The sequence below is a fragment of the Hyperolius riggenbachi genome, chromosome 3 (genome assembly GCF_040937935.1).
Source record: "Hyperolius riggenbachi isolate aHypRig1 chromosome 3, aHypRig1.pri, whole genome shotgun sequence".
NCBI lineage: Eukaryota > Metazoa > Chordata > Amphibia > Anura > Hyperoliidae > Hyperolius > Hyperolius riggenbachi.
Window position 1 is genome coordinate 260460839 of NC_090648.1, and position 27134 is coordinate 260487972.

The window sequence follows — 27134 nt, forward strand, 5'->3', positions numbered from 1 at the left end:
CATTATTAATCTTCTGGTTACCTAGATCAAAAAACTATGGTAGAGAATATATAGAAAAGATAGTAGGAAAGAACAGGGGCGCCTCTAGGCATAGGCAGTACAGGCCATTGCCTGGACTGCCATTGGTCCTGGGGAGCGCCATGTTGCAGAATTAAGCCCCGCCTCCAGTTAAGCCCCACCCAAGATTAAGCCACACCCCTGTGGCTGTTCTATTACTTGCCTCTGCTGAATCTACTTAGTGTAAGTTTTAGGCAGCTGACACCTCTGTGCCTTGTGCATCCTGCTTTCCTCCTTTGTTCCATCTTTGCCTCCTTCTGTGCACTTTGTGCCTCCTTCTGTCCCCCTGTGCCTCCTTATGTCCCCTTTGCCTTTATTTGTGCCCTTGTGCTACCTCTGTCCCCCTGTTCCTCCTTTAGTCCCACTCTGCCTCCTTCTGTCCTCCTGTGCCTCCTTCTGTTTCCTTTTGTGCCGCCTCCTGTCTCCATGTGCCTCTTCAGTCCCCATGTGCCACCTCTGTCCCCTGTGCCTTCCTCTGTCCCCATGTGCCTTCTTCTGTCCCTGTGTGCCTCCTTTAGTCCCCCTGTGACTCCTTCTGTCCCCCTTTGTGCCTCCTTCTGACCCATTGTAGAGGGTGCCAGGCCGACCAGGCGGGCATGAGTGCTGTGCAGGGAGGACCGCGGTCACCCCCCGCCAGATGTTGTGTCCCCAGGTGGTGAATAGGCTTGCGGCGTCAAATAGACGCCACGTCAGTTCACTTGCCCACAGTCCGTAAGCTCACTTCTGCAGCCTTACATTACGTGTATTTTCTGGTGAAACACTGCCCGCATTGCGAATTTTCTGATGAAACGTTGCCGCATTATGATTATTTTCATGGAAGGGTGCCATGGGGGTGGGGGCGCCACTGATTTTCTCGCCTGGAGTGACAACATGGCTAGAGGCGCCCCTGGGAAAGAAGAATAGAAAATGAGAAGGAAATAGGAAAATAGGACACTCTAACCCTTGCGCTGTGAAACCAGTGTGCCTTATCCAGAGTTGGAAAGGATGTCAAGCCAGGGGAGATACGGTATATTTATGTTTAGCTAAGAATAAGCTCCAGCCAACAGAGATCTGAAGCTATTTGATTCTAGGAATTTGTGCCAAGGCATCTAGGTGCGAGAGTGTTGCTCATCAGTTCTATGAATTGCTACAGTAAGAGATTCCATCTCGCATATGAATTTGAGTTCAGAAATCCACTCTAAGATGGAAAGTGGTTTAGTATCCTTCCAATGTCTGCGATCAAGACTCTCGCAGCCTGCAAAAGATGTTTCATGAGGGACTTTTTGATTTTTTTTATTGGTTTGTCAGTGTGGTGTAGAAGATAGAAGGCAGGATCTGATACTGGGTCTGCACCCGTAAGTTCTTTTATATAGATTTGGACTTCTGACCAGAAACTCCTAATTGATGGGCAATGCCAGAAAATGTGTATCAAGGAACCATTGTGTTGTTGACATCTCCAACGTTTCTGATCAGCAGTGAGATACATTTTGTGTAGTCTGGTGGGTGTCAGATACCACCGAGTCAGAATTTTGTAATTAGATTCTCAAAGATATAGCAGATTTGTGATTGATTAAGATTATTTTATCCCACTGCTTATCCGTGAAAGACGTCTGGAGATCTGACTCCCATTTCTCTTACAAAGACTGGGACCAAGCCCCGTCGGAGGACAAAAGTTGGTAAAGTGCAGATAGAGTTTTTCTAATTGGACCTGTGCCCATGCAGAGTGACTCAAAGGGTGTAAGGGATCTAGAAAAGGCTTCCCGGGATCCAGTTGAGCTTAGGAAGTGAGTGAACTGGAGTAGGCTCCTGGGGTCTAGGAAGGGGCAGCCACGAGATTCCTGAATCTGCTGCAACGTATACCAAGTCCGTCCCCCGATGAAGTCTCTGGCCCTGCTTTCTCCATTCGATATATGCATTACTGTGGTTTAAATAAATGGTTATCTAGGATTGGCATTAGAGGAGATGACCAGGGGAGAGGTCTGCGCTAGAGCAACATTTGACCAGGGCACTGAGAGACTCCTTAACAGCTATAGAGGAAGAAGGGGAAATCGAGTGGTCCAAGGCAGTGAGCTAAGGTCATTTGATGTCAGAGCTGATTCCACCTGAATCCATCTCTTCTGAGCAGTATGCCTGTGCCAATCTACAACACGCGTTAGGGCGGCTGAGCAGTGTATTTAATCCTAGGAGGTTTCTTGCGTCAAATGAAATTCAAGAATGATTGCTCTATTTCGGTCGACATCTGCTCAGAGTGAAGGTTCTCGGTGACTAATATGAAGTCGATTCTAGTGTAAACATTGTGCAATTTAGAGAAAAATGAATAATCTCTGGAGGTGGGATGCTGGTTTCTCCAAACATCAATTAGCTGTATTTTAGACAATTGGGTCTTGCATTGCCTAAGGGCCTTGTTTGAGAGAAAGCCCCGACCTGCAGAATTATCCAAGGTGGGATCCAGCACAAAACTGAAGTCTCCTCCTAGGACAACGCTGCCCTCTGAGAAAGAGTCCAGCACCTCCAGTGCCCTAGTCAAAAATGCCGGCTCACCACTGTTGGGGGCGTACAGAGTCCCAAAGGTAAATCTACGTTGTAGAAGTGTATCTTCCAGCTGAGTCGTGGCACTCCTGCAGTTGAGACAGATCAGTGGATTTAGCTAAAAGGATGGCAACCCCTTTTGTTTTAGAGTCAGGGGAGGAACTCAAATATGCTTTCGTGAAATAATTATCTGTTAATTTGGGAGGGGTTGGGCCCTTGAAATGTGTCACCTGCAGGAATGCCACTTGAACCCGCTGTTTATGTAAAGAGCGTAGGAGTGCTCTGCGTTTCTCTAGGATATTTAAACCCCTGGCATTGACAGATTGTACCTTAATGGACATCAAAACATAAGATGCAATATAACCACAAGTCAAGAGTGTCTTTCAGAGAAGAGGAAAGAACAGAAGAGAGAAAGAATAAAGACGAGATAGAAAGGAAAGAAGTATATGAGGTGAAGGTGTTGGCAATCATTGCCAACCACTTAACGAGCCATATATAGGATAGATACCACATAATCTTAGCAGTAAAGGTTTTAGTCACCCTAGGGGCGTCCATGTGAGGGAAACTGGGTGAACACAGCGGGTTAGCCAGAGACTCCGGGCACTTACAATGCAATATTACGTGAGGGCCCCAAGAAAATCCAGATAGCCGACACCACATCATGAGAACACATTAATAAAAACAGTGTAAAGTACATTATAACGTCAGGCAAAATTGGAAAGGGGTACTGCATTTCAGCTAAGTTAGTATAAACTAAATAGAAAACGGAAAGTTGAGGGTGGAACAGGATTAACATACATCACAGGTAATGAGCTCCATAAACAAGATGTGTATATAGCCAGAGATTTATAGAAATATGCAATATTTAAGGGATAACACAAAACAGAAACCGGGAAAAACCACTCCCAGCAGGTTCCGAGATCTGGGGAAGTAAAGGAAAAGTTCAGATTACCACTCAGGGCAGGATGAGATGGGAAACAACCGTTCGTCAGTGCCCAATGATAAGTTCTGTAGTTGCAGGAGGTGCTGGAGCGTGTGCGACCGTCCACAGCTGAATCTCCTGGGCAATGGCCTACCCTAGACCATAACATCTCAGAAGGCCCCTAGGCTATAGGGCAAAAGTGATGCATGACATCCTTAAAGGGCCATCACCTATGTTATGACTTTTTATAAAACAAGGAGCCATTGCCAGATAGCATAACCTTAAAGAGCAACATATCTTATGGTGAATGGGAACTTAGCATGCTCAGCAGAGTCAGTGGAGCAATGAAGGTGACATTGCTCAACGTGTGTATGGGTTTCATTAGAAGCATCTTATACCAGTTTCTTCGGAGAGAGAGCCAGGTCGTAGACCTCCAGCCCATGGGGATAGTAAATAAGGGTACTGTCATTACGAGCCAGGCAGAGTCCTGGATAGGCCAGAGCTTTCTAAATTTCAGTAGACTTAAAAGTAAAGTATCCAGGTCCCAAAACGGGAGGGCTACCTCAGCGATCCCCAGTGTTTTGCAGAAATCTGCCAGCTCGGAAGGTGCTCATAGAGTTGTGGAGCAGGAATCCTTTTTTGCAAACAAGTGGAACGGAAAGCCCCAGCTATATGTGAATTTGTGCTCTTTCAGGGCTTGCAGAAAGGAGTGCATTGCTCTTTGCACTAGGGCAGTGGTTCCCAACGTTTTCGAAGTCGTGACACATGACGCCAAATGCTCAGATCTCCGTGACACACCCCCCCGCCTGATTTAGAATGATCGCACAGCAACGACAATTTACACTGCGCATTTTAGCCACGGTTTGCCCCCCAGCCCCCATTAAAAAAAAGCCCTCAGACTCAGTATAAGTAGTTAGTTAGCCAAGTATAGTTGCCTCCAGTAAAGGAAGTCAGGTGTAGGTACCCTCAATATAGGTAGCACAGCATAGGTGCCCCCAGTAGTATAGAAAGTCAGGTGTAGGTGCCTGCAATATAGGTATATAGGTGCCCTCAGTATAGGTATGTAGGTGACTGCAGTATAGATAGGTGTCCCCAGTAAAGGTATGTAGGTGCCTGCATTATAGGTATATAGGTGCCCGCAGTATAGGTATGTAGGTGCCTGTAATATAGGTGTCCCCAGTAAAGGTATGTAGGTGCCTGCAGTATTGGTATATAGATGCCCGCAGTATAGGTATGTAGGTGCCTGTAATATAGGTATGTATATAGGTGTCCCCAGTAAAGGTATGTAGGTGACTGCAGTATAGATAGGTGTCCCCAGTAAAGGTATGTAGGTGCCTGCATTATAGGTATATAGGTGCCCGCAGTATAGGTATATAGGTGCCCGCAGTATAGGTATGTAGGTGCCTGTAATATAGGTGTCCCCAGTAAAGGTATGTAGGTGCCTGCAGTATTGGTATATAGGTGCCCGCAGAATAGGTATGTAGGTGCCATCAGTATAGGTATGTAGGTGCCTGTAATATAGGTATATAGGTGTCCCCAGTAAAGGTATGTAGGTGCCTGCAGTATTGGTATATAGGTGCCCTCAGTATAGGTATGTAGGTGCCTGTAATATAGGTACATAGGTGTCCCCAGTAAAGGTATGTAGGTGCCCGCAGTATAGGTATATAGGTGTCCTTAGCATAGGTATATGGGTGCCTGCAGTAAAAGTATATAGGTGCACGCAGTATAGGGTGGAAGGGTGCCATAAGTATGGTTAGCTAAGCATAGGCCTCCCCAGTTTAGGATGTTAGGTGTAGGTAGCCAAGCATAGGAGCTTGGTGTTCCCCCCAGGTAGTATGAGCAGGCGGCTCACTCACCCAGCTCCGTGAATTCCAGCGATGACGTCTCTTCAGCGCCCCGCTCTCTCTGCTCTATCTCCACTCTGTGTATAATTAGAGCAGGACTACAACAAAATGGCCGCTGTCGTCCGTGTTTGTGGACATCGGCGGCCATTTTCTTGTAGCCCTGCTCTAATTACACTGAGCAGAGGCAGAGAGCGTGGGAGGAAGACAGCAGAGCGGCGACACATCCCCGAGACTGCCGCGACACATGAATGTGTCACGGCACATAGGTTGGGAAACGCTGCACTAGGGTAAAGGGTGCCAGGTCCTGATAGAGTGTGATAGATGCTCCGTCAAAGTTGATCGGCCCGTGTCTGCGTGCAGCCGCCATTATTTTATTTTTTACCTCAAAGTGGTGTACTCTGCAGATGAAGTCGCGTGGTGGTGCTGATCCCTGTGGTGTCGGGCGGAGAGCTCTGTGAACTCTATCCACCTTAATTGGAGTGGGCTGAGGATGTTCCAGCAGTCGCTCAAAGATCGCTCTAACAGTATGGATCAGGTCTTCGGATCTGGTGGCTTCCGGTAGGCCTCTTAGACGGGTATTGTTCTGCCGGCTACGGTTTGGAAGATCTTCTATTTGGGATCTAAAGAGAGTCTGCAGGCCCGTCTGCTTTTCCCAGGCTTCTTTCAACTTGCGGAGCTCCGACTGAAGGTCTTTGATGTCTTTTTCAGCGCCTGTCACTCTGTCAGAAATGGCGGCAAGGTCAGTGCGCAGATACGCTATCTCGGACTTGGTCATATGTTGGAGTTGTTCCATTTGTCTTTCCATGCCTTGTTTTGTAGGGAGGCTTCTGAGGAATTACCAAATCTCCTCCAGGTTTTTAGAACTAGCAGCCTCTGTCTGTTTGAGAGTCTGTTTCGCAGAGGACTCTGCCATCTTGTCCATCATGTGCCTCGTGGTTGGGCCTGTGAAGTAATTTTCAACTGAAGTTCTTAACCTGAATCCGACCTTAAGTCAGGACGCTGTGCCAGCCACCTTTGCCCCCATTCTATAAGCAGAGTAGGCGCAGCGGAAGGCAGATAGGGGACATCTCACTTGTTCCACAGTGGTGTAAGTTCCCAGCGTGCTGCCCGGAAGCTGCGCGGCCCGTCCTCTCTCTTCGTTCAGTGTCCCCCTGGAGGCTTCTCATGCGTCGCATAATGACGCATCAGGAGGCGCCGCCACTAGGGGGCTTTCCCTGATTGCGTCATTATGCGACGCATGTAAAGCCGCCGGGGGGACAGTGAACGAAGAGAGAGGACGGGCTGCGCAGCTTCCGGGCAGCACGCTGGGACCTTACACCACCGTGGAACAGGTAAGATGTCCCCTATCTGCCTTCCGCTGCGCCTAATCTGCTTAAAAACGGCAGCAGAAGAGGTAGTCCCCGGTTGCGTGACGTCATCAAAGCAGGTCAGCGGCTGTTCGTATCGGCGGCTCGTTCGTAAGTCGGGCGTAAACTGGGGACTACCTGTAGATTGTGTAAAGTAGGGGAAAGGATTGAGCTCTGGGGCACCCCATACTTAAGTGGTATGGAGGTGGACAGGAAGGGCCCCATAGACACTTTTTGGGTTCTGCCACTCAAAAAGGATCGGAACCATTGGAGAACTATACCATTAATGCCGCAGTATTCCTGTAGCCTGCTTATCAAGATGTCATGGTCAACTGTATCAAAGGCTGCAGAAAGGTCTAGCAGTATCAGGATGGAGCACTCTCCTCTGTCTCTTGCCTTGAGTGGGTGGTTGCAGATTTGGATGAGAGCAGTTTCAGTGCTGTGATGTTTCATGAAGCCAGACTGGAATGGGTCATAAATGTTGTTCTGTACGATTTTTGCGTCTAGCTGGAGGTATACAGCTTTTTCAATGACCTTCTCCAGAAAGGGAAGGTTAGAGACAGGTCTGTAGCTGCTCATTGCATCTGGGTCCAGGGAAGGTTTTTTTGAGGAGAGGTCTGATGATTGCTTTCTTCAGTAAAGCAGGAAAAATTCATGATTGTACAGAACAGTTTACAATTTTGAGGAATATCGGTATAAACAGGTCGGGGCATTTCAACATGAACTGTGTTGGGCCAGGGTCCAGGTCACAGGTGGTTTGGGCGGAGGTGAAGGGGGATACTTGATGTGACTTCTTCATCAATTTCCTTGAAGTTTGACCAAAGTGTTACGTTTTTTCTCTGCTAATGGTCTTTTGCGCTATATTAGGCTCAGATGCTGTAAGTTGGATGGCGGACCGTATAGCACAGACTTTGTCTGAGAAGAAATGGGCAAATTGGTCACAGAGGTCTTTTGAAGACTGGATATTTATTTTTTGGCATGCCGGGTTACAGAGTTTTTCCACTGTGCGGAATAGTTGGGCTGGTTTGTTAACTGCATTTGCAATCTCATGCGATAGAGAGGACGACTTTCTCTCAGTGATTACCTTTTGGTAGTTGTTCAAGTGGAGGATTCAGGCATGTTTGTCTTCTGGGGACAGAAGTCTTTTCAGCTCTTTTATAGAGTTATCAAACCACTGTGCATGATGGTGTGGAGTAAGATGTTTGGTGCACAGAGGAGCAATGGTTTCAAAGGTGGATGACACACATTTGTTGTATTTAAACACCAGAGTATCAGGGTCCAAGCTGGAGTTTGTCAATTTGTCAAAGCAGAGGTTATCTCGAATAGTTTGCAGTGTTAGCCCTTTTAAGTGGCAATATTTTATTTGGATCTTGAACTGTTTTCTGATAGCTGGTATTGAAAGGGAGAAGTGGATAGTGTGGTGGTCTGACCAGACAACAGAATTAATTTCTACACTGGCTATTAACAGACCAGTATGGAATATAAGGTCCAGAGTGTGACCTTTCTTGTGAGTAGCGGAGCTGATTGCTTGGGAGAAGCTCAGTGCATTTATGGCACGAGGTAGCTCACTTCATTGCTACTAATACCAATCAACAGTATTATACTATTTGGGACTCTAAAACTTTTCTTTTTGTCTTGCTGTGGAACCTCAAATGCTGGAATATTGGCATTTCAGGCTCTTGATCTCTAGATGTATTTGTTCAGATCAAAAGATCAATATGTATTCTAAGTGGGAAAATCAAAAAAGCCAGTTTCAGGGTTCTCTCATGTAACAGCAGAAATATGGCAAGTGCAGATATCAGGTTGAGGGCTTGTCAGTCAAGCAAGAAAAGCAAGAAGAACACAGATGAAGGATAACACACATGGATTTCAGCTGTAACTGATGTTGGATTTACTTCTGAGAACATAAATATAATGTATTTTAAAAACAAGCACATGCATTTCATAAATGTATTTTATAGTTGGCATATTTTCTTAATTTTTAACCCTTTCTGTGAAATATTCCTTTAAATTATGCATCTTTCTGGAGGTGGTTATCTGGTAGGCCTTATAATTAAAGGAGTAGCCAAATAGCAACATAAGCCCCTGATTCTATTTTTTTGGCTTCCATGGTTGTATGTTATAGGAAAACCCTTTGTACCTAAACAATTAGAACACAGTGCTTTATGTGAGACACAAAGTTGAATATCATATGTGGGCCGGTTGTGGGACTTGCCATGGGGTGGATCCTCACACTCACTGGCCAAGGGTTCCTTTACAAAGTCTAGGGGAACCTCTCAGCAATGTTTTTTGTTATTTTTTTAGTTTTTTGTTAAAGAGTGTATTACTGCTTTAAAGTTTAAAATAAGCATGTAGCAAAGACCACTGTAGCACGAGGAAAAATCAAAGAAAAAGGGGCAGAGAATAAAAGTCTGTACATTGTAGTATATGAGTATCAGGGTATAAAAATATATGAGAAAGACTGATACTCATAAAACTGGGTAACCATTAAAGACAAGTACTGACAAGCAAGAGACTTGGAGCCACCCTTAACTGGGTGTGGGAGAGGGCCCTTACTGGTGGTTGCTGTTCACCCTAATGCACCCTAATTGCATGCAAACTTTTGACTTCAACTGTGTATATAAATGCATAATAATAGTAAACCACCATTGTCTTAAATGCCTTATTTGAAGAGAGGGCACTGTTGTAATTGTAGATTATTTTTGACATCCACTGGCACTATTAAAGTGTTTCTGATAGTAATACATACCCTGGCTTGCTGTATTGGTCATAGAAAATTTCCATTAGTAGGTTCCAGGTGATGCCTCCGTTCCCCGAGTACTCCAACAACACACCTTGATTCCGACTGTGCGGTGTTATCAGACAGCCATACATGAAATAAAACTGAATAAACTCAGCACTAGTAAGGTTCAGATCCACAGTGACCAAAAGGCGGCTACAGCCCTGTAGAAAAAAAGAAACACTGTGATGGCTAATAAAAAAAAAAAAAATGTCAAATACTGTGACATGCACAATATTTATTTATGTATTAGTGCGCTAAGAGCCTCATACTGCAAATACCTCTTGTTTTAGAAAAACAACATTTTGCATGAAAGAAAGTGAAAAGGTTTTACCACCTAATGATTTCCATTGTAATTACACTTAAAGCAGTTTAAAACCCTGACATAATATTCAATAAAAACATGTTTTCCTACTTTTTATATGCCATACTTTTGTGGCATATAAATTATTATATTTGCATTTGTGCATTAGTATTATTATTCATTTAGATATTATAGGTTCCCAAAAGTACAGTTTTTTGCTTTGTGAGCTGACTTTGCATTTTATTAATAACTGGTTTTATTTATTATGTAGTGAAAGCAGACATGCTTTGACTCTCTGTCCGTGTGGAGCTGCTTCCCCACAGTCAGAGAATGTGTCACATTCCTCACTTGATACATTTAAGTAGACACAAGATAACATAATCTACAACAGGGGTCCCCAAACGTTTTAAGTCTAGGGCCGGGTCAACATACTTCAGACTGCTTGGGGGGCCGGAGTAAACATAAAATGATGTAGACAGGGGCGTAGCAATAGGGGGTGCAGAGGTAGCAACCGCACCAGGGCCCTTTGGCCAGAGGGGCCCTCCCTCAACTGCAGTATCAGTTCTCTATTGGTCCTGTGCTCATAATAATCACGTCTATAGATACTTTAAATAGTGGTAATTATTAACAAACTGCTCCCCATTTCCTTCTTGCACCTCTGAAACTGTAGTTGCCATTGGCAGGTTTTAGTGTGACATATCAATTGTTATGTATAGAGTGCTTAGGGGAGTGCAATGTAAAACTTGCACTGCAGCCCAGAGCTCCTTAGCTACGCCACTGGATGTAGAAGTCTTTGCGGGCCAGACAGTGAAGCATACCCAGGTGAAAACCTGCAGTCCAATTGGACAGCAGTGTCATGTGGAATTTGATTGGAAACCAGCAAATTTCTGCTTTCTGGCTTCCATGTGAAAGGGTGGTGCCGGCACTGCTATTCTATATGCGGAACACCAATATTTAAAGCTGTAGCTGACCGCATTTATAAGTAATACATTTTGTGTGTAGGGGGCCGGTTAAAAAGCCTCAGGGGGTCACATTCGGCCCGCGGACCTTAGTTTGAGGACCACTGATCTACAACTTTGGATGCGTTTCTCTGCACTGAACTTTCAAGGCCTGTGTGTAACCCTTCGAATGCTGGTCTAGTAAAAAAAAAAAATATTGCTGGTTGCATTTAATATGCTGTAAATAATGTTTTAGAGCAAACATGAAATGCAGGGTTATATTCCTCTTTAAGGTTCCTGAAGCTGTAACAAAATATAATAAGAATCTTGCTTTCAGGAAACCTGCAGTGTGAGGAATAAGGAGATTGACATTTTTTACATCACCCTCTTAGATGACAGAATCTCACACCTGATAAAACCATACAGTCAACTAGGATTCATAATGCTTAATTTGTACTATTTTTTCAAAATTGCACTCATAGAGGCTGATTCTCTAAGGGCCCGTTTCCACTGGCGTGATTTCCGCACCGAATCCGCAGAGTTTCCCCGCAGGCAAATCACGCAGGGAAACTCTGCCATAGGGTACAATGGCGCCGCTGGCTGAATCGCTTGCAATAGTGATTCAACTGACATTTTTATCCGAAATGGTGCGGGAGGCTGCGAATCCCATAGCTGTGCATGGCGCGGCTGATGGGATTTGTCTGCGTACCCGCAGACCCGGAAGTGACGCTGCGCGTCTTGCAGATGTGTGCGTCACAAGTGGAAACGGGTCCTTAGTCAATAGACTGCAGATGGAATTCCTTCAACTTAGTCCACGGTGCAAATGCTTGGTGCGGTGCAGTGCTTACTCATGCAGTGTTCACTCATGTATACATGTAAAAAGTATTAAAAAAAAAAAAGAATGAGAAAAATGTTTAAAAAACAAGTAGTGTCCATCAGCAAGCTTTATGAACTCTTTAATCAACTGTGTGGTTTTGAAATCCAGGAGAGTGGAAGTAGTGGGGCTCTGACATGATCGGGTACCTTTTAATGGGGCGGAGAGGAGGGGTATCTTAATATTCCCTCCTTTCCCCTGCAAAGTACTTTTTTTTAAAGGCAAAGAATTCTTCCCCAATTCTTGTTAACCAGGAGGAGGTGTTAATATAAGGGAGGCTAGGGAGGCTGCAGAAGAACAAAGAACAAATAAAGAAAGAAGAAAACACTATGGGAAAATAGACTGATTTTAAAGCACCACTATTATGAAAATGTGTAAAATGTAAAATATACATGCATTACCCCAGAGTAAAATGAACTATACATTACCTTTTTCCTATGTTTCTGTTACTTATATTAGACAGTAGAAATGTGACAGATCTGACAGATTTTGGAGTAATCCATCTCTGTACAGGGATGGATCTGTACAGGGGATTCTCAGGAATTACTTCAAAAGCTCTCCCTGGATGGCAGTGGTGCACTCCAACTGCCAGTATAGCGTGCCACATGCCACAGGAGGAGACTAGCTTTCTGGCACCATTATAAAGGTCCTATCCAGGCAGGGTTTTTGAAAAGAATAAGAAAATACTGAGACTCTCCCAGGAGATGGGCTATTTCAAATGACCGGTATGTCAGATTTTTACTAGCTACTGTAAGTGACAGCTATGTAGTAAAATAGAATGCAGGGCCGGATTTACCATAAGGCACTGTAGGCATGTGATGATGAAAAGGCGACTCATTCCCCTCCCTGAGTGCCACCCTCCTTCCCTATGCAGGATCCCAAGCGGAAAAGAGAGGTTACTCACCCAGGTCTCCACTGACCAGATCTTTCTTTAGTCAGGGCCACCTCTACCTACCAAATACTTGGAGGCATCTCTAGCTGCTTAATACCGAGGATAGCTTTGTCTACTTAATACTAAGGGGCACCTGTAGCTGTAGATAGGCAAGTAAAGTAAGGGAGAAGTGGCTGCTGGGACAGCCAGCACACTTGCAGTGCGGTTCGGCGGGCGTTTGTAGGTTCATGTTGGGCGAAGTCTAGTGTGCCAGGACATCTGTGCCTACAGGCTCCAGTGATGTAAATCTGGGCCTAATAGAATGTATAGTGCATTTTAATCTGGTACAAATGTACAAATAACAACATGTATTCTCAGTTTTACAAATCTGATTTTTTTTTAAGGATTTACATTTTTTTTTAAACCAGGGATGTTTTATTTAACTACAAATACTCCTTTATTGGTGTGAGTGTAACTTTTTAACCACTTGAGAGAATATGTAAGGGATTTACTTATTCAAAGAGAGTGAGAGTTTGGTTGCTCAAAAGAGCGAGTGAGAGTGACAGTTTGGTCCTTCACTTATTAAGGAGGCTACCAGACAGTATTATAAGTCCCCTCACTGTATTTCCAAAAGCTCCTCCTTCGCGCTGGAGGTGGGGAAGAGCCTCTTGTCCTCAGTTTAATGACTTTGCAAGGAGAGAGATTTTACTGCCCCATCCACCGGAAAGTGTCCCAATGTTAAGAACCATGTGTGTTGGTACTGTTATTTACTATAAACCAAACAGATGGGAAACATATGACAGAAGTATACATATAAATAATGGGAGAAAATAGAATGAGTAAGATGTCACTTCACAGATAGACAGAGAACATTCATATTGCGCTTTTCTCCTGGCGGACTCAAAGCACCGAGCTGCAGCCACTAGGACATGCTCTATAGGCAGTAGCAGTGTTCAGGAGTCTTACCCAAGGTCTCCTCAGTGAATAGGTGCTGGCTTATTGAACAGATAGAGCCAAGATTCAAACCCAGGCCTCCCAGAGCTCTTAAAGTGGACAAAACCAAACAATTTTTTTAATTCAAAATATTTAGTTGCACCACTCTGACACATACAAAGATAAATAAGCACTCCTTCAAGCCTATGAGCATTTCAGTGCATGCTTTTCACCCTTCTCTTTTCATAACTAGGGTTATACAGGTGGCAGCCATTAGCAATTCCTCCTTTGCCAGACACCACCTATTCCACCAGTTTGCCGGATTCTGTCCCGGCAATATGAAAGGAGGTGAGGGGTTTCTCCAATAAATGTAAAATATTTTATATTTGTCATCATGCAGCTGAAAAAAGGCTGCTATTTATTATTATAATGTAGAAAATAGATTTTATTTCTGAAATCTTGTATTTTTAATTTGGGTCCACTTTAACTCAGTACACTTCACAAAACCATACAGAGAAATAAAGAAAGATGTAATAAAGGAGAAATAACAAAAAAGACTGAAATAAAAGAGTGTAGGTAAAACAAAGAAAAAATAGATTTAAAAAAAAATATTTGAAATTAAATACTTCATCAGACTTTTATTTCAGATTAACATTTAATGCTAAATGCATTTCAATAATTTTGGGTAAACCTGTTTCTATTTACCTGGGAGGAGTCAGATATATGGCAGTATATGAAGGTGGTTTTTGTTTAGGTTTGACTTGAAAAATCAGCCCACTGGTTATGTTATATTTTTTGTTATTTTTGTTCTATCCAGTGTAGAAAATATGTAATAACACTGACACAGTTAAAGTAAAAAAAAAAAACAGCTACAATTACTGATACTCACACCACTGAAGTGAAGAGCCATTCCAGAAGCCACAGCACCACAGACACTGCTCAACTTCCCGCCATTTACAGTCAGCCAGTTTTGACTAGCTGGGGCCCGATTAAATGTGTCCTTTAGTTGAGTTGGCAGTGAAATTTCTGGCTCATCACAATAAATCCCACCCCAGTAGTCATCACATCTATAAACAAGACATACATAACTACTATTACTGATCATCATTTTACTATGCACAATATCATTTGTTTACAATACAAATACTGTACAGTTGTTAAAGTCTTAGACCCCATTCACACTGCACGCGTGTCCATCCGCATTTCGGGAACGCGTGCAAGAGGCCTACACGCAGGACATCAGAAAGTGCATAGACTGCACTGTCTGATGTTCACACTGCATGCGTTCTGGACCAGTGCAGTCTGGGAACGCATGCTGCACGCATTTTTTGCCAAAACGCGTGGCTGACCCATTCACTTCAGTGAATGGGATCAGCCACGTAATGCATACAAACGCGAATGACCTGCGTTCAAAAGTGTTGCGTTACGAACGCACGGCTATCTGCGTTTTTTATAATGTGGGCCGTAGGCTATGTTAACGTTATATAACGCGGATGGCCGTGCGTTCGGAACACAACGCGTACGAACGCACGCCATCCGCACCGCACTGGTCCGGAACGCATGCAGTGTGAACATCAGACAGTGCAGTCTATGTACTTTCTGATGTCCTGTGTGTCGGCCTCCTGCACGCGTTCCTGAATGGACACGCTTGCAGTGTGAACGGCGCCCTATTTCTTTCTTTGGCAGAAGGTTTGCCTAATAATAAGTTGTGCTGAAGGACCCACTAATGTCTTTTTACACTCATCGTTTTTAATGGCACTCAGAACAACATAAGACTTTTTTCTTTACTACTAATGTTCAATTTGTTATCTGTATTACACAAACAATTCATTATGGGCCTGTTCATACTTGCTGCGTTTGTAGAACGCGTATAAATTCAAAGAAACGCAAGTTGAAAAACGCATGCGTTTTTCTTGCGTTTGAATGCGTTTTCTATTGCGTTTTGCACAAACACGTGACCCAGGGGAAAAAAAGAATTATGGGAACCGCAGAGGAAAACGGACGCTAAAAACGCAATAGTACGCGTTTTTGATACGCGTCCATAGACTTTCATTGCGTCCGTTTCTATGCGTATCGCACAGAACTGCGTGCAGCAATGCGGATGAGAAACGTATGCGTCTCATACGCATACATGTGAACTAGCCCATTCAAAAGCATTAGGAGCCGTTTCTATGCGTTTTTGGTACCAGTACGCGTTCCCTGAAAACGGCTAGGAACGCATATAGTGTGAACAGGCCCTATCTCATAAGGTTTTTTTCACTTCAGATTTGCTTTAATGCTTTACCACACTATCCAAAACGAAAAAATACCCTTTTTAACCTTTATTTGTCTCCCATAGGTAAAGCAGGCAGGTTGCAGTGAAAACTATGCATAATATAGCAAAGACCTGTTTAACACTGATGAACTTTAGGCCCCTCATAGACATATTTCATACAGCTTAGTGGAAGCTAGAAAACAAAACAAACCTTTGTACGCTAATTATAAACTTGGATATGCAGTGTAATAGTGTACATATAATAAATAAATAGTGTACAATAGGGCATGTGAATTATAGCTACAGAATGTCCTATAATTCAGTGCAACCCTGATGTCTATACTTAGATGATTTCATGGTTCACACCTGTAGTTCACTCCACTGTTTATTACCTATTATACATGATGCTATGGGATTATGATGGTGCCTGCTTTATTATGCTAATGGAGATATTGTGACTAAAATGCCAGTCGTATTCTACAACACAAAGTAAAGAAGACATTAATATGATTTGCGAAAGTGCTTCAGGAATATGTTGGAAGATCAGCTGCTTTGTAGTATTATCCTACAACCTAAATGTAATGTCTTTTATAAACAGGTCAACTATAATAAATAATACAAAGCACTTATTCTCTTAGATAATAGTATACACATACAGTAATTGTCATCATAATCTATAATTTTAAAATTGTGTTGCATGCATTACAGGGTTAGCTAGGCACCAAAACTGACCACAGACTGAGAGACATGATTGTACAGCAGTGGCTAAAAGTTTTGTCAGTGACACAAATGTCTTTTGCACACTTTGCTGCTTCAGAATTTTTAGATGCTATGGCATACTGAAGGACAATTATAAACATTTCATATATTCTGAGGCTTTTATTGTCCAGTACTTAATTTGTATGCAGAGTACAGTTTTGGCAATTTTCTTCATAACCTCTGCAATACAGAGTCTGTGCCAAACTGTGACTGATGCTAAGCCATTCTTGCCTTGTTAGTATTTGGAGCTGATCACAATTTGTAGGCTTCTGCTTGTCCACCTGCTTTTGAGGATTGATGACAGGTTCACAAGGTGATTGAGACCTGGGGAGCTTTCTGGCCATGGGTTCAATGTTATGATTGTGGAGCTTTTGCCCTGTGACATAATGCTCCAATATGCTGGAAAATGCACAGATCATCACTACATTGGGCACAAAACACCAACAAACTGTACCTAGCAGATTGGGAAATGTTGATTTTGAAAGACATTTTTATACCATTCCATATTGATGGTAATGTTCTAGGGCAAGATTGTAAATGAGCCCACTTCATTGAATGAGCAATTCAAATGCATGCATTGTCTCAAAATGCGTCACTGTTAGCACGACACAGGACTCAGCATTCCCCTTCTCTTTCTTGCCTTGCAGTGAGTGCATATGCACTTACACTTAAGGGGCCCATACACTGGTCGATTTCAGCCATCGATCGCTTCTATAGAATCGATCGATCAGAAATCGATTCTATTAAATTCGATCGATTTGCAGCCGATTTTGATCGATTTTCTCTATCTGACAGGATGGCCAGCAGCAGATCGATGGCCCATAGAGTTGCATTGGATCCAATGGTCCAGTAATGCATTTAGATTGATTTTCAATAGATTTCATTCTGAAATCTATTGGAAATCTGTTCCTATTGTGTGGCACACATCAGATAGATTCCTGTCAGATTCGACTTGACAGGCATCTGCCAGAAATCTATCTGATGGTCGAATCTGCTGCAAATCTATAAGTGTATGGCGACCTTTAAGGTGGCCATACACTGGTCGATGTGCCATTAGATCGACCAGCTGACAGATCCCTATCTGATCGAATCTGATCAGATAGGGATCGTATGGCTGCCTTTACTGCAAACAGATTGTGAATCGATTTCAGCCTGAAACCGATCACAATCTGTTCAGCTGCTCCTGCCGCCTGTCCCCCCCCCGTATACATTACCTGAGGCTGGCTCCCGGGCGTCTTCTCCGCACTGCACCGCACCGCTGTTCTTGCTCCATCCCAGCGCTTCCTGTGTTACTCCGTGACCAGGAAGTTCAAATAGAGCGCCCTCTATTTCAACTTCCTGGTCACCGGAGTGACACAGGAAGTATAAGCGTACACTGGGAGATGCGGAAATGCGGTGCAGCGAGGAGAAGAGGACCCCGGAGCCAGCTTCAGGTAATGTATACCTGCTCGGATCGGGCCCGAATCGTACGCCGCAAGCGACGCGCTCCTACCGCCGGGCGATCGAGGGTAATTTCCCGCACGGCGCGATCGACGGTCCGATCCGATTTCGGGAGGGAATCGGATCGGCGGGTGCGTTTAGCGCAAGCGATTGGCAGCAGATCCGATCCCAGGATCGGATCTGCTGTCGAAACGGCCGTGAATCGAGCCAGTGTATGGCCTGCTTTACACTCACCTGCAGCCAATATTGAACAATCTCTGTACTAGTGGCAACACCATCCTGGTGCTTGCAGGAGAGACTTGAATGTTCCTCATCACAACTGAACCCTCTCACCTTGAAGTTCTTGATGATCTGGTAAATGGTTCCTTCACTGTATTTAGTATTCTCAGCATATGATACAAGGCATTGATGGCTGTATGCTTTTCTTTGGAAGTAACCATTGCTAGCCTAGGAAAACGATTGATGTGCATCGGCCACCTTTTTATAGCAATCTGTCTGCGCTTACAATTTAATCAGAATGATAACGTGATTTTAGCTGTACTCATTCACACTGTGCTGGTCATATGACTAAACTGACAATGAATTTTGTGCCAGACCCAGGGTCTGGTCTCCCGTATACATGCTTGATAAGGACCGCTTCTGCCTAGTTTAATCTAGCATGTGTATGAGGCTTTAAATGATCCTACATTTACTGAGCATGTACATAAACTATTAAAGTGTACCTGAGCTGGGGCCCCTTAAAAAATGTATACATACCTGGGGCTTCCTCTCGCCTCCTCCTGCCTCATCTCTCCCTCGTCATCCTCAGTCGACTTCTCCTTTGCCCGCAACTGGCCCTAAAATATCCTCCAGCCGGTGCATGCGTAGTCAGGCCAGGCGCACTCCACCTTCTCGTTACCGTTACTGGGAGGGTTCTGCTCAGAAAGCTCCAGGCTATGTGAACGCAGCGGGAGTGCACGCCCAGCCAGGCCGGGCATGCGCAGTTGGCCCCAGACAGGAAGACTTTCGGGGACCAATTGCAAAAGAACAGTAAGTCAGAAGACGGAGTGGGAGCGATCAGGTCGGAGGGGGCTGGAGGAAGCCCCAGAAATTTATATTATATTGTTGTTGCCCCATCTCATGGATATTGACCTCCTCCTAACTGGAAACAGTGGAACAAGCTGAAAAACAGAAAATAGCCAGACTTTCTATAGTTCTAATTCTGGATTCCTAATTTCTGCTGATTACAGTATCTGTATATAAGATGAATTTACATTTCATGCCCTGTGTATGATCTCTGGCCTAAGAGAAATGGCAGTGTCTGTACCAATTCATTCAACAGTGAAGCCCACTTGTATCCTCCAGATTACACCACCACTTTTGCTTGCTTTACAAGATATTTCAAGCTTTAACATGCTGAATTTATTATATCATAACATAGAGAAAGTATGCTTTAGTGAAGTGTAATACACAATATGTACTCACACACAGTTGCTTTGTAAACATCGACCATGGCCACTGCACATATCAATACATCCATCGCCAATGTAAATGTTGTCAATTGCCCAGGTTTGCTGCTTGTCAAAAGGCGATGGCTGATTCCAGCGGAATCGAGTAGCGTGGGATCTTTGAAAAACAAACATTATTCAATTACATTAATGCAACATTTTTCAGGAATATATACTTTTATTATCAATTACCTCCAAATAATTCCTTTACTCTCTATATTTTATTAAGGGTTTAATAAATGTGGATTTAAATAGCTTGGTACAAAATTATATTTACATGATAATCCTGCTTTTGAATACTGTCTAGTAAAATGCAGTATTTTTTTAAATTGTGGCTTCAAATTCTTGACTGTTCCTAAAATTAGAACATTCACTTCTTATACTTTGTCAAACATATTGTACTGTTTTATAAAGGAGCAGCTAATTGCTATTTAATTTACAAAACACCTTTTAAGAGATTCACACACAAGTGCACCTTTGCTATTTTTCTACCTGTCACATTCTGTTGTAAGTAACTAGAGTTGGGCCGAACGGTTCGCCGGCGAACGGGGTTCGCGCGAACTTAGGTGGTTCGCGTGCGGGTACCGCACGCGAACCTTTTGCGGAAGAAGTTCGGTTCGCCCCATAATGCACCTGAGGGTCAACTTTGACCCTCTACATCACAGTCAGCAGGCCCAGTGTAGCCAATTAGGCTACACTAGCCCCTGGAGCCCCACCCCCCCTTATATAAGGCAGGCAGCGGCGGCCATTACGGCCACTCGTGTGCCTGCATTAGTCAGAGTAGGGCGAGCTGCTGCAGACTGTCTCTCAGGGAAAGATTAGTTAGGCTTAACTTCTTCCTGGCTGCATACCTGTTCTGTTCAGTGAGCCCTCAGCCCACTGCATACCTGTACTGTGATCCTGCCACTGCATAGCTGTTCAGTGATCCTGCCACAGCATACCTGTTCTGTTCAGTGAGCCCTCAGCCCACTGCATACCTGTACTGTGATCCTGCCACTGCATAGCTGTTCAGTGATCCTGCCACAGCATACCTGTTCTGTTCAGTGAGCCCTCAGCCCACTGCATACCTGTACTGTGATCCTGCCACTGCATACCTGTTCAGTGATCCTGCCACAGCATACCTGTTCTGTTCAGTGAGCCCTCAGCCCACTGCATACCTGTACTGTGATCCTGCCACTGCATACCTGTTCAGTGATCCTGCCACAGCATACCTGTTCTGTTCAGTGAGCCCTCAGCCCACTGCATACCTGTACTGTGATCCTGCCACTGCATAGCTGTTCAGTGATCCTGCCACAGCATACCTGTTCTGTTCAGTGAGCCCTCAGCCCACTGCATACCTGTACTGTGATCCTGCCACTGCATACCTGTTCAGTGATCCTGCCACAGCATACCTGTTCTGTTCAGTGAGCCCTCAGCCCACTGCATACCTGTACTGTGATACTGCCACTGCATACCTGTTCAGTGATCCTGCCACAGCATACCTGTTCTGTTCAGTGAGCCCTCAGCCCACTGCATACCTGTACTGTGATCCTGCCACTGCATAGCTGTTCAGTGATCCTGCCACAGCATACCTGTTCTGTTCAGTGAGCCCTCAGCCCACTGCATACCTGTACTGTGATCCTGCCACTGCATACCTGTTCAGTGATCCTGCCACAGCATACCTGTTCTGTTCAGTGAGCCCTCAGCCCACTGCATACCTGTACTGTGATCCTGCCACTGCATAGCTGTTCAGTGATCCTGCCACAGCATACCTGTTCTGTTCAGTGAGCCCCCAGCCCACTGCATACCTGTACTGTGATCCTGCCACTGCATACCTGTTCAGTGATCCTGCCACAGCATACCTGTTCTGTTCAGTGAGCCCTCAGCCCACTGCATACCTGTACTGTGATCCTGCCACTGCATAGCTGTTCAGTGATCCTGCCACAGCATACCTGTTCTGTTCAGTGAGCCCTCAGCCCACTGCATACCTGTACTGTGATCCTGCCACTGCATACCTGTTCAGTGATCCTGCCACAGCATACCTGTTCTGTTCAGTGAGCCCTCAGCCCACTGCATACCTGTACTGTGATACTGCCACTGCATACCTGTTCAGTGATCCTGCCACAGCATACCTGTTCTGTTCAGTGAGCCCTCAGCCCACTGCATACCTGTACTGTGATCCTGCCACTGCATACCTGTTCAGTGATCCTGCCACAGCAAACCTGTTCTGTTCAGTGAGCCCTCAGCCCACTGCATACCTGTACTGTGATCCTGCCACTGCATAGCTGTTCAGTGATCCTGCCACAGCATACCTGTTCTGTTCAGTGAGCCCTCAGCCCACTGCATACCTGTACTGTGATCCTGCCACTGCATACCTGTTCAGTGATCCTGCCACAGCATACCTGTTCTGTTCAGTGAGCCCTCAGCCCACTGCATACCTGTACTGTGATCCTGCCACTGCATACCTGTTCAGTGATCCTGCCACAGCATACCTGTTCTGTTCAGTGAGCCCTCAGCCCACTGCATACCTGTACTGTGATCCTGCCACTGCATAGCTGTTCAGTGATCCTGCCACAGCATACCTGTTCTGTTCAGTGAGCCCTCAGCCCACTGCATACCTGTACTGTGATCCTGCCACTGCATAGCTGTTCAGTGATCCTGCCACAGCATACCTGTTCTGTTCAGTGAGCCCTCAGCCCACTGCATACCTGTACTGTGATCCTGCCACTGCATACCTGTTCAGTGATCCTGCCACAGCATACCTGTTCTGTTCAGTGAGCCCTCAGCCCACTGCATACCTGTACTGTGATCCTGCCACTGCATACCTGTTCAGTGATCCTGCCACAGCATACCTGTTCTGTTCAGTGAGCCCTCAGCCCACTGCATACCTGTACTGTGATCCTGCCACTGCATAGCTGTTCAGTGATCCTGCCACAGCATACCTGTTCTGTTCAGTGAGCCCTCAGCCCACTGCATACCTGTACTGTGATCCTGCCACTGCATACCTGTTCAGTGATCCTGCCACAGCATACCTGTTCTGTTCAGTGAGCCCTCAGCCCACTGCATACCTGTACTGTGATACTGCCACTGCATACCTGTTCAGTGATCCTGCCACAGCATACCTGTTCTGTTCAGTGAGCCCTCAGCCCACTGCATACCTGTACTGTGATCCTGCCACTGCATAGCTGTTCAGTGATCCTGCCACAGCATACCTGTTCTGTTCAGTGAGCCCTCAGCCCACTGCATACCTGTACTGTGATCCTGCCACTGCATACCTGTTCAGTGATCCTGCCACAGCATACCTGTTCTGTTCAGTGAGCCCTCAGCCCACTGCATACCTGTACTGTGATCCTGCCACTGCATAGCTGTTCAGTGATCCTGCCACAGCATACCTGTTCTGTTCAGTGAGCCCCCAGCCCACTGCATACCTGTACTGTGATCCTGCCACTGCATACCTGTTCAGTGATCCTGCCACAGCATACCTGTTCTGTTCAGTGAGCCCTCAGCCCACTGCATACCTGTACTGTGATCCTGCCACTGCATAGCTGTTCAGTGATCCTGCCACAGCATACCTGTTCTGTTCAGTGAGCCCTCAGCCCACTGCATACCTGTACTGTGATCCTGCCACTGCATACCTGTTCAGTGATCCTGCCACAGCATACCTGTTCTGTTCAGTGAGCCCTCAGCCCACTGCATACCTGTACTGTGATACTGCCACTGCATACCTGTTCAGTGATCCTGCCACAGCATACCTGTTCTGTTCAGTGAGCCCTCAGCCCACTGCATACCTGTACTGTGATCCTGCCACTGCATACCTGTTCAGTGATCCTGCCACAGCAAACCTGTTCTGTTCAGTGAGCCCTCAGCCCACTGCATACCTGTACTGTGATCCTGCCACTGCATAGCTGTTCAGTGATCCTGCCACAGCATACCTGTTCTGTTCAGTGAGCCCTCAGCCCACTGCATACCTGTACTGTGATCCTGCCACTGCATACCTGTTCAGTGATCCTGCCACAGCATACCTGTTCTGTTCAGTGAGCCCTCAGCCCACTGCATACCTGTACTGTGATCCTGCCACTGCATACCTGTTCAGTGATCCTGCCACAGCATACCTGTTCTGTTCAGTGAGCCCTCAGCCCACTGCATACCTGTACTGTGATCCTGCCACTGCATAGCTGTTCAGTGATCCTGCCACAGCATACCTGTTCTGTTCAGTGAGCCCTCAGCCCACTGCATACCTGTACTGTGATCCTGCCACTGCATAGCTGTTCAGTGATCCTGCCACAGCATACCTGTTCTGTTCAGTGAGCCCCCAGCCCACTGCATACCTGTACTGTGATCCTGCCACTGCATACCTGTTCAGTGATCCTGCCACAGCATACCTGTTCTGTTCAGTGAGCCCTCAGCCCACTGCATACCTGTACTGTGATCCTGCCACTGCATACCTGTTCAGTGATCCTGCCACAGCAAACCTGTTCTGTTCAGTGAGCCCTCAGCCCACTGCATACCTGTACTGTGATCCTGCCACTGCATAGCTGTTCAGTGATCCTGCCACAGCATACCTGTTCTGTTCAGTGAGCCCTCAGCCCACTGCATACCTGTACTGTGATCCTGCCACTGCATACCTGTTCAGTGATCCTGCCACAGCATACCTGTTCTGTTCAGTGAGCCCTCAGCCCACTGCATACCTGTACTGTGATCCTGCCACTGCATAGCTGTTCAGTGATCCTGCCACAGCATACCTGTTCTGTTCAGTGAGCCCCCAGCCCACTGCATACCTGTACTGTGATCCTGCCACTGCATAGCTGTTCAGTGATCCTGCCACAGCATACCTGTTCTGTTCAGTGAGCCCTCAGCCCACTGCATACCTGTACTGTGATCCTGCCACTGCATAGCTGTTCAGTGATCCTGCCACAGCATACCTGTTCTGTTCAGTGAGCCCTCAGCCCACTGCATACCTGTACTGTGATCCTGCCACTGCATACCTGTTCAGTGATCCTGCCACTGTATACCTGTTCTGTGAACCCGCCACTGTATACCTGTTCTGTTCAGTGGACCCGCCACTGTATACCTGTTCTGTGAACCCGCCACTGTATACCTGTTCTGTTCAGTGGACCCGCCACTGTATACCTGTTCTGTGAACCCGCCACTGTATACCTGTTCTGTTCAGTGGACCCGCCACTGTATACCTGTTCTGTGAACCCGCCACTGTATACCTGTTCTGTTCAGTGGACCTGCCACTGTATACCTGTTTAGTGAACACGCCACTGCATACCTGTTGTGTTCAGTGAACCTGCCACTGCATACCTGTTCTGTGAACCCGCCACTGTATACCTGTTCTGTTCAGTGGACCCGCCACTGTATACCTGTTCTGTTCAGTGGACCTGCCACTGTATACCTGTTCTGTTCAGTGGACCTGCCACTGTATACCTGTTTAGTGAACACGCCACTGCATACCTGTTGTGTTCAGTGAACCCGCCACTGTATACCTGTACTGTTCAGTGAACCCACCGCATCAGTGCGCATACCTGTGCAGTTAAGTGAACCCACCTACCTACGTGAGTGCACGCAGTGTGATATACCACTCCGTGCATACCCGATATGGACAAAACAGGTAGAGGAAGAGGAAGAGGTAGTGGCAGAGGCAGAGGAAGGCCACCCGGCAGGTCTGCGCGAGGTCGTGTAAATGTAATTTCGTGTGGACCTGGCCCACAGTACAGTGCTCGGAAGAAGGCACGTCCCATCACCTCCCAAGATTGTCAGGACGTGGTTGAGTATTTAGCGACACAGAACACCTCATCTTGCTCAGCCACCAGCGCTACTACTAGCACCACTTCCGCTGCATTTGACACTTCGCAAGAATTATTTAGTGGTGGTGAAATCACTGATGCACAGCCATTGTTACAGCCAGATGAATTTTCACCAGCTCATATGTCTGCGTTACGCGACAACACTATGGATGTAACGTGTAAGGAGGATGAAGGACCTACACATTTGGATTTTTCTGAGGCAAGCGAAGCTGGGCAGGATGATTACGATGATGACGATGATAGGGATCCTCTGTATGTTCCCAATAGAGGAGATGAAGAGGGGGACAGTTCAGAGGGGGAGTCAGAGAGTAGTAGGAGGATAGAAGTTGCTGAAAGAAGCTGGGGCAGCTCTTCGTCAGAAACAGCTGGTGGCAGAGTCCGGCACCATGTATCGCCAGATTCGCCACCTATGTACAGCCAGCCAACTTGCCCTTCAGCATCAGCTGCTGAGGTGCCCACATCCCAGGGTGGCTCAGCGGTGTGGAAATTTTTTAATGTGTGTGCCTCAGATCGGACCAAAGCCATCTGTTCGCTCTGCCAACAAAAATTGAGCCGTGGAAAGGCCAACACTCACGTAGGGACAAGTGCCTTACGAAGGCACCTGCAGAAAAGGCACAAACAGCAATGGGATGGCCACCTGAGCAAAAGCAGCAGCAGCACACAAAAGCAAAGTCACCCTCCTTCTCCTCTTCCTCCTTCAGGTGCATCATCTGCTTATGCCGCTCTCTCCCTTGCACCTTCACAGGCACCCTCCTCCACTCCGCCTCTGCCCTTGAGCGGTTCCTGCTCCTCTGCCCACAGCAGCAGTCAGGTGTCCGTGAAGGAAATGTTTGAGCGGAAGAAGCCACTTTTGGCCAGTCACCCCCTTGCCCGGCGTCTGACAGCTGGCGTGGCGGAACTGTTAGCTCGCCAGCTGTTACCATACCGGCTGGTGGACTCTGAGGCCTTCCGTAAATTTGTGGCCATCGGAACACCGCAGTGGAAGATGCCAGGCCGCACTTATTTTTCCAGAAAGGCCATACCCCAACTGCACCGTGAAGTTGAGAGGCAAGTGGTGTCATCTCTTGCGAAGAGCGTTGGGTCAAGGGTACACCTGAGCACGGATGCCTGGTCTGCCAAGCACGGGCAGGGCCGCTACATTACCTACACAGCCCATTGGGTGAACCTGGTGGTGAACGATGGCAAGCAGAAAGCGGCGGACCAAATTGTGACACCTCCACGGCTTGCAGGCAGGCCTCCTGCCACCTCCTCTCCTCCTGCTACATGCTCTTCGCTGTCCTCCTCCTCCTCCTTGGCTGAGTGGCAGTTCTCCTCTCCAGCTACACAGCCCCAGCTCCGCAGGGCCTATGCTGCATGCCAGGTACGACGGTGTCACGCCATCTTAGACATGGCTTGTCTCAAAGCGGAGAGTCACACTGGAGCAGCTCTCCTGGCTGCTCTTAAGAAACAGGTGGATGAGTGGCTGACCCCGCACCACCTGGAGATAGGCAACGTGGTGTGCGACAACGGCAGCAATCTGCTTGCCGCTTTGCATATGGGGAAGCTGACACACATACCCTGCATGGCACATGTCATGAATCTGGTGGTTCAAAGATTTGTGGCAAAGTACCCTGGCTTAGCGGATGTCCTGAAGCAGGCCAGGAAGTTCTGTGGGCATTTGAGGCGCTCTTACACAGCCATGGCACGATTTGCAGAAATTCAGCGTAAAAACAACATGCCGGTGAGACGCCTCATTTGCGATAGCCCCACTCGCTGGAACTCGACCCTCCTCATGTTCTCCCGCCTGCTAGAACAGAAGAAAGCCGTCACCCAGTACCTCTACAACTGGAGTAGAACGAAACAGTCTGGGAAGATGGGGATGTTCTGGCCCGACAACTGGACAATGATGAAAAATGCATGCAGGCTCATGCGGCCGTTTGAGGAGGTGACCAACCTGGTGAGCCGCAGTGAGGGCACCATCAGCGACTTAATTCCCTACGCGTACTTCTTGGAGCGTGCTGTGCGTAGAGTGGCGGATGAAGCTGCGAAT

The 27134-nt window shown here is 46.3% G+C and overlaps 1 protein-coding gene across 6 annotated transcripts in view; it reads right to left on the minus strand.

Moving 5' to 3' along the window:
• RELN (reelin) overlaps nt 1-27134 on the minus strand; it is a 736759-nt gene that overhangs the window by 66146 nt on the left and 643479 nt on the right. For all 6 annotated transcript variants that reach the window (XM_068276234.1, XM_068276231.1, XM_068276232.1 and 3 more), the window contains 3 exons: nt 19294-19434; nt 14266-14443; nt 9427-9620 (listed from right to left, as the gene is read on the minus strand). In XM_068276234.1, coding sequence (XP_068132335.1) covers nt 9427-9620; nt 14266-14443; nt 19294-19434 — 513 coding nt within the window. The remainder of the gene's footprint in view (nt 1-9426; nt 9621-14265; nt 14444-19293; nt 19435-27134) is intronic.